The 8925-nt window shown below is 40.3% G+C and overlaps 1 protein-coding gene across 1 annotated transcript in view; it reads right to left on the minus strand.

Annotated features, from left to right (window-relative positions):
- The window catches only part of FBXW2 (F-box and WD repeat domain containing 2), a 29450-nt gene extending 21793 nt beyond the window's left edge, over positions 1–7657 (minus strand). Inside the window, exons 1-3 of the mRNA XM_002915957.4 lie at positions 7493–7657; positions 7282–7390; positions 2496–3005 (exon numbers count right to left, since the gene is read on the minus strand). Of these exons, the coding sequence (XP_002916003.1) occupies positions 2496–2985 (490 nt within the window). The 5' untranslated portion in view covers positions 2986–3005; positions 7282–7390; positions 7493–7657. The remainder of the gene's footprint in view (positions 1–2495; positions 3006–7281; positions 7391–7492) is intronic.
- Positions 7658–8925: the final 1268 nt, after the last annotated feature.

An 8925-nucleotide genomic window follows, 5' to 3' on the forward strand; every position in this document is an offset into this window, starting at 1 on the left:
TCTGATTAGCATAGTTTACATGGAGACTTAATCAGGCTACCTTCCTGATCCCGGTGTGTACGTTCTCTGAGCAAAGAACTGTCCTAATTCATCCATGCATGCCCTGACATTGTCTTTCACACAGAAGTCATTTTATAAATATCTACTGAATGGCACAAAGCACAACAGGTTCCTTTCATAATTACCATTTCAGAACAAAGCAGAAGGATAACTACCTAATTCACTATACTGTGTTAATTTTTAGCATCAGCCATCAATCTTTTTGGCAATACTATTTTATTGCTTGTTCAAGGGGCTAATCTAAAGATGTCACTGTAAACTTATTGCCAAATTCAGAATTTCCCAGTTCAACCAAAGAGAAAACAAAAGCTCTTCAGTAATAGCATGCCACAAACACATGTATAATGGTATAACAAATACTTCTCTCACTGGTTACAGTCCCAGGGATGCTGCTATTAGAAAAATTAAACCAATGCTCTGGATTATTTTCAATAGAGCCTAATTTTCAGTATGCAAACCTGATGAATTTCATCAGAATACAAAATACAGAATATAGGCCACTTAGAAAATAACCTTAAAATGCAGGGTTGGGTTCACAGTTATTGTAGATATTAACTTTCCAGGTAGTTAAAGAATTCAGTGAATGTGTCCCATTCACTTCTGCTTCAAGTAACTGAAGTTTTACTGCATTTCAAAAGTAAAGTTTGAGGAGAATTTTTTTTTCTTTAAAAAGCTCAATGTGGTTCTGAAAATGAGTCAACTGACAGTATTTACTCAAGTGCAAGTGACCACAAATCTCAAAGGTAATGCTGTCTTAATCTTTAAAAACTACCTGCCATTGATCATAAGCAAAAAGGATACAGAAAACCTATCACCCCAAATGGAAAAGTACATCAAAGTATAAAAGAACAGATGATGCCGTTCCAATAATCTGGCTTATAGGACAGGGAATAACATGAGCATGGAGTAACTTTAGGATGACAAACGAAACCACGAAATGGCCTTAAATTTTATAAAACTGGCAAAATATCTGGCATTTCAGAGACTGTATCACCACATGAGAAAAATGTATATCCTTAAGAAATCCTACATCTCAAAAATATTAAAATTGAGTCTAGTGGAACTCTCAGAAAGAAGCAGGTTATTTAAAAACTTTGCTGTGACCATGGTACCAATTCAATCTCTCTGCAAAGGACAGTAAGAGGAGCTTTAAAATCATTCACATTTCTGGATTTGTGATTCTTCTTTGAGGCTTCTGCCTCAAGTAAATAATTCGAGGGGAAAAATGCAAAAAAAAATTCATAAAAATAGAAACAATCTGGATTTGCATTAATATTGAACTGACTGAATAATCATGACATATTTACACAAAATGATGACAAAATTTACACAAAACACCTCCTTATAGGAGGTGCTATTAAAAAAGGCAACTATGTACTTTAGATAATACTCATAAATGTTCATTAGAAATTATCTTGGGGAGCGCCTGGATGGCAGAGTTGGTTAAGCACCTGACTCTTGGTTTTCGGCTTTGGTTGTGATCTCAGGGCTGTGAGATCAAGCTCTGTGTCGGGCTCCATGCTCAGTACGGAGTCTGCTTGAGAGTCTCTCTCCCTCTTCCTGTACCCCTCCCGCTTGTGCTCCCTGTCTCTCGTAAATAAATATTAAAAAAAAAAAAAAAAGAAATTATCTTGAATGAAGAAATAACACCAAGTATCCCTAAATATTATATACAATGAAAGTGACTAGGCATTGGGATCATTGATAAGAACTGCCTGGAACCATTCTAGACATTGTCTAAGAATTACTTACAATGCCTATCAAAATGTATTGCCTAAAACATGTGCGCTGATTATAATTATATGCAGAAACATATGCCCATTATAATTAGAAGATACACATAATTTCAAATTTTAATGATTATTTTGTTATATAGTTACTTAATTGCTTAGGGTTAAAATATCTAACTTTGTTTCCATGTCCAACCTCTTCTAATTCTTCTTAGAACCACAGGAATTTACAGAAAAGAGAAATACTTCCCTTTCCATATTTTATAGACAAGGAAGCAAACACAGAGAGGTTAAGTAATTCTTCCAAGATGATCTAACTACTTGCTAGGTCTAGACACCAACTTTTCGACTGACTTTTCTCAAAAAACACCGCTGACAGAAAAAAAAATTTTAACCAACATGGAGAACTGTACATGGAAGAAAAAAGCACTGAAAAAAATAGTTACACCTTTCTGATTCACATCACATTTAAAAGAATGTCTGGAGCTTTCTTCTCATACAATTTTATAAAAATGATTTGTTCTCTAGAGGGAAAGAGGATAAAGGGAGGTAAAACCACTCAGGGATGGCGGTGGAGGGAATGCCACTACAGATATCTCATATAATTAATACTTGCCATCCTCAACCCTAAGGAGTAGTTTGTTCTGTTTCTAAGATTATACCCTATGAAATGCAAAACAACAAAACAGTTCCAGGGTCTCCTACCTGTACAGAGAAGTCCATCTTTATAGTAAAGTGCATACACTCTGGCACTGTGTCCAATTAATGATGAGGTCTCAAAGGCTTCATGGTCCTCCAGTTGCTTCATTCTCAAAATAGCCTTCAAATAAACCTTCTTCCAGTGCAAAGCGTCCTGAACAGAATCATCTATCTGCCAGCCCAAATTTTTACACGCAGTCTGCCACACCTCTGTACAGGCACTTATCACCTTATTCCACTGTTTAGAGACGAGGCAGCATGTGAGTAAAGTCTGAGGATCGAGCCATTTTAACAAATAAAAACTGAGCTCCAGGGGAAGGAGTTTGAGGAAGTCCCGCTTGAGGAGAGTCTCCAGGTTATTGGAGAGATGCCTGAGCTGGACTGCCCCACTCAGACTAATCAGGTGATCCAGAGTTTCATTTTTCTGCAAGTCCGTCAGAGAAAGAAATGTAACAGAAATGTTATCAAGCCATGTCTCAAAGTCCTTTCTCTCCATAAGGTTATGGAAAAATTTACCTGTGGCACATCAAAATATTGTATTAGTTCTGCTCAAAAAGACTGTTCAAGCAAGACTGCTAACAAATGAAAATTAGTGTAAAAAACTTGGCATTACAACTTTATGCTTAGTTACTACATTACAACTTTACAGTTAATTTATTGCATTTGAAAATCTTCCATGCACACAGAGGAAAATACATCTGAGAAAACATATTTTAATAAATCATGATCTCTGAAACACAAGTCAGTGAGACTTATGTAGGTGTATGTGACTTGCTCCTTTTGAAGTCTAGCACATGCTCCATGCATCTTCACAGTGAAAGATTTACAAAGTATTTATTCATTACAAAATAGTTTATTCCACATACTTCTCCCTCACCCCACCCCCCACATCAAAACCATCATAACACTATTTCCTTAATACACTCTATCTGGGTACTAAAATCACAAAAATAAGCACCAGAAGGCAAGTCTTCTGAGCAGTAACTGGATTTATTAGTTATCATGCTGGGCACAGCCTGACCTGTTACCAAAATCACAAAACTGACTACTGGCTTTTCAATAGATGTTCAGGCAAAAAAGGTTTAGGGAAGAAAAATAAGCAGATGTAAAAAGTTATGTGGCTCAGGTATTCTGGCTCTCCTACTTCGTTTATGGCACTGCCTGTTAGAACATGAATTACCAAAGGCCTTAGGTGGCCTTACACAGTTTTTATAAGTCTCCTATGAGCTGGTGACAACTCCTAACCATGAGGGTCAAGGAAGCCTGCACAAGTAAGTCAAATTAGTAATCCTGATGCTTCCAAAACACCAAAAAACAGGTAGCATCATCTCCACTTTGCAGAGGAGGAAGTTAAAAGTCAGAGAGGGTAAGTGATTTGCCTAGTGTCAACAGAGCTATTAAAATAGCATCAGAACAGCCTGGAGGTCAGTGCTTTCACCATCAGTACTCTTCCAACCACACCAAACTGTCTCTTTCTGATGACAGCTACAACCAGGAGAATCACAACCTGGTCATAAAATCTGGAGGCACTGTAACTATCTGATTACAGCACCTTCTCCTTTAGGAGAATGACAAATTGCTCCAGGACTAACTGGAACAAAAAAACCCTTACAATATACAGCATTACATACTGTGTCAAGGTGTCAACCCACTTTTAACAAAACGGACTAAACTAATGAAAAGAAAACAAAAAACAAAGCAAATCAGTAAAAACATCTTTCCCAAGGTTGGCTATATGTTCACAGATGTTAGTGCAGGATGATCAGTACATGGAGGTCTCTTTATTATCACGTTTAAACATTTCCATAATTTAAAAACAAAAAAACCATCTTCCCTTCTAATCTGACCACTTATTCTCCCACCAGATTGTCATACTAATTTTAAAAATTTATATCCAAATTAATGCGGAAGAGGAAAATAAATTCCTTCCCATATACGTCATCTAGGTCAAGTCTACATCAAAAGCCAAATCTCATCTTCCCACTTTGTTCATGTAGGTCAGTAAAAATCATTTTCACTTATTTCCCAATACCAAATTAGACAAGAATGTTACTGGACACAAAAGAGTAAAAGCAACCAAACCTTGCAATCATATCTGATAGTTTGGTTTGGGGAACAGTGAATGAACTTTAAAATAATACTCTGGAATCCTCAGGGTTTGGGCTAGGCAGGATTTATTAGTTTAAGCATTTACTTGGCAGCCAAAAAATAATCAGTTCACCAAAAGTTTTATCAACAAAACAAGCTAACAAGCCTCCTCCTTCTGAATCCAAACATCATTCTATCTGTAACATTTCTGGAAATTTTTTACTCTAAAAAAACCACGCACAGTAAGGCAAAACAACTCTTTTCTGTGGACGTTCACAAAATGTCACAACAGCTAATTAATTAATACTGGCCAATTAAAAACACCAAAACATCTACCCAGGAAGAAGTGTGGAGGACATCCTCTCTCACATCTACACACACACACAAGTATCCATACATCCATCACAGAAATACTTATTTCTGCTTATAAGCTGAATTATTATTTAAATGACTACAAGGAAAATTTATAATACCCATGAAAACATTATCAGGTTCCCACCACTGACAAAAACTAAGAGACATCCTACAGAATGCCAAATTAATGTACTCATGACACCACAGAAGATTATGGGACAAACTTTTCCAATGAGCACCTTTAAAAAACTCAGCCATTTCTGAGATTCAGATATTCTCTTAACCCCTAATAATTTTTTCCCCAACACTGCACTATTAAAAAAACACCAGTTTTTACTTTCCTAAAAAAATCAACTGTCTTTGGAAGGAACTTTCTTAAGGTCGCAGGTTGCAGGTCTAAAAGGAACCGTTTTAGAGAGCCTCTAGGAATATCATGTACTGGCAGCACAAGGCCAAAATGGGACAACTTCAGGAAGCAGGATTTCAATTCAACAGGCGCTTTCCAATAATAAAAGGGCTGTCTCCAGAATGGTGTGAGATTCCCATTGCTGGGAAAGTCGAGGACAGTTACAGGGAGAATGAGGTAAATGAAAATGCTCTGGAGTCAGTCAAATCTTTTACTGATTCAGCCACTTCCTGTGGGATCATGGGCAACTTTGACCAACTTCTAAACTTCAGTTCTGTCACGTGTAAAATGGAAGCTATCACTTTGAGAGTTATGAAAATCAGAAACAGGGCAGGGACATCCTTAACACACAGTCTAAAGTAACTCACATCGTATTTTCGTTAGTTTTATTACTATGAATACCTGCCAGGAAAGCTTATAGTAGCCCTAAGGTTGGAACAGATAGGACCACTAACATCCTTTTCAATCCTATGATCCTTATCATAAAGTTTCCCTTAAAATGGCTTAAAATATATGGAGGAAAAACTCAAGGGATCAAACTTACTGGAGTTTAATTTCATAATTAAGGATAGTTATTGACTTGAGGCTAGAATTTCCCACTAGGTGCACTTTTGTCTCTACCCACACTTCAATTCTGCCTTGCCCTTTTTTTCCCCACTTCAGATTAAACATTAAACCTGCCCTTCTGCCCTCAATATTAACAATCACAAGACTCCTAAATTGGAAGATGAGAGGTCTGGACTTGGTCTCTAGTTCGGCCATTCACTTCCTATGTTCTCTTAGGCAACTTTCATATTTGTATTGGTTTTAAAAGACTCAAGTACTCCTCATAGACAGTAACTCCTTTGATTATCAGAACTTTGTGGAAAGTATCAGTACTACTGCCCTTAACTAATAAATGAGGAAATGTATGGCCTAAGAAGTGGAGTGACTTTCCCAGGGTCCCATAGGAAGCAGGAGCTTAACATCCTTCCCAGCCCCCACCCTCCCAAAACAAAACAAAACCTATACCCCTAGGTTTTATTAGAGACCGCCATTCTGGATAAAACATCACATATTTGTTTTCCTCTTTCTCCACCTGGACCCGGCCTAGTTAAGAATGAAAGCAAGACATTTGTTGTTGGAGAGGAGGCTTCATCTTCTCTGTTTTCTTATCAAGCATTATCGGCGGTTACAGTACAGAGGTTTTGAAAACGTGTATCTATAAACATACACATGCCTGGTATCTTTTGAATATTCAAGAAGCTGGTAACACTGGTTGCCTCCAGAGAAAATTGGAGCTGAGGAATAGGTGCGAGGAGCCCTTTCTTGAATTTAAAACCATGTGAATATGCTACTTATTTTAAAACCGCCTTTAAGTTTAAGATAAATAAAAACAGCTCGGAAAGAATACAGTGTTAAATACACGGTCTGCAACTCCACTTGTTGCTGAGTGACCCTGGGGAAATCACTTCACCCATCTGAGGTCCAATCTCTTCACTTGTAAAATGCAACCACGCACAGCATTCCCTACTAGGGTTTTTGTGAGAATTAAGTCGGATAATGCACGTAAAGCGTTTAGCACAGTACCCGACACACTGTAAGCCTCCAAGAAACGCCAGTTACCATTATTATTTAGCATTAATATTGTTATCTGTATTTCAAGCGGCTCCCCATATACACACCTGTTTCCATCGCATACCCACAACTATGGCGCAGTCCCTCACATTAAAACCGCGCTTTGTACTACATAAACCACCTCGCCACACTTCATCATCTTTTAAAGTCATGGCACCCATGGGACATCATTGTTAACTCATTTCGCAGCTAAGGAAACTGAGGAACTAAGAGGCAGTAACTCCGAGACTCAATTTTCCCATCTCTAAAATCAACTCCAGATCCCTTCAACCCGTCCGTCGCTCCCGGGTCCCCTGCTTCCAGAGTCGTGTTCCGCGCAGCACTGACCTGAGCGAGCGCCCCGGGGCCCGGGACCTCGCGCCGGGCTCACACCGACTAGGCGCGCTCGGGCCGCCAGAGCCTTGCAGCGGCCGGGTCCGCTCCGCAGCCATGGCGCCTGCAGGGAGAGAAAGACAAACGGCCCGAGGCGCGGCTGGTCAGCAGAGGCGCGGGCGCTTGAGAGCCCCCTCCTCGGCCCGGCCCCGCCTTACGTACAGACCTGGACCAGCGGCCGCCGCTCGGGGTCTGCAACCTCACAGGGGAGCGGCTTCCGGTGCTGCCTGCGTCATCTCCGCGCGTCCCTCCGCCCGGGGCGCCCAGCGGACGCGGATGCACTTCCGGCCCCGGCCTCGCGGGGGAAGCGGGCTGGCTGGGGAGAGCGCGGAGGGAGGGGGAGCATGCGCACTACAGCTTAGACCTGTGGAGCCTCTTCCTGAACTTGTTTCCGAGCTGTATATCGGAACCGCCTCTCATCTGATCTGACCTTGCACTGTGTGGCACTTTTTCTTATCCTCTCTTTACGGAGGAGAGGGAGGAAAATTTCAGAGACCTGTCCAAAGTCGAACAATCCATTGTGCCACTTATTTTTTCCTAAACACTGTTCTGGGAGTGAGCGAAAAGCACAAAAATACACGACCGCCTGGGATTTACGTCCTAGCGGGGGAAGCAGACAGATAAATAACTAAGCAAGGCATGGTGCAAGTCTTAGCAAGTGCTAAGGAGAGAAATTAAGCAAGTTAAGGGGATTGGTGAGCGAGTCAGGCGACTGGATTCGAATCCCACCCAGGTCTTACACTCTGGCTGTGCCTATGGCCTACTTATTGAACCACTCTGCTTTATTTTCCTCTTCTGCATAGTAGTTATAGTACCCACCTCACGTGATCCTTCTGAGGACTGAAAGATGAAGCATAAATCTTTTAAGTGTCAAAGAACTAAAACTGTTTCCTATGTAGCAGGCGCTACCCTAATCGCTTTGGGTCACCGCACTCAATTCCCACAGCAGCCCTACACGGTAGTTTCTATTATTAGCTCCGTTTTTAGAGAAGGGGAAACCGAGGTCAAAAGGGATTTAATCATCTTGCCCAGAGTCTTACTAGCTGGTTATCATAGGATTTCACCCCAGGCCCCCTGCAGAGCATAAATTCTCCTTGTCTCTCTGTAAAAGCTCATAAACTGCATACACACGATCGTATCTTATACCAGCACCATCCGATAAGAATTTCAGCAATGATATTTTCTATTTGCACTGTCTAATAGGGCAGCCACTCGCCTCTTGTGACTATTGAACACTTGAAAATGCCTAATATGACTGAGGAAATACAATTTTAATTAATTTAAATTTAAATAGCCACACGTGGCTAACGGCTACCTTGTTGAACAGACTGGTCCAAGAGATATAGCACATTATTTAGACAATAAGACAGTCACATATCCAGTTAGTGGTAGAGAATGGCCAAGGCTCCAAGCATCCTGGGTCCAGCTGGTGTACTTGAAACATGGGAAATAAAAATTTGACTATGTGAGGTAGAAGTCTTGAGAGTCAGGTCTCAAGGGAGCAAATTAAATTTGATTTGGTAGGTAGCAGGAAGCCTCTCTAGCCAGAGTGACTGATGACAACATTATAAGAAAATCTAGGAAGACATGGGTACTAAG

Source organism: Ailuropoda melanoleuca, chromosome 7 (genome assembly GCF_002007445.2).
Source record: "Ailuropoda melanoleuca isolate Jingjing chromosome 7, ASM200744v2, whole genome shotgun sequence".
Taxonomy (NCBI): Eukaryota; Metazoa; Chordata; class Mammalia; order Carnivora; family Ursidae; genus Ailuropoda; species Ailuropoda melanoleuca.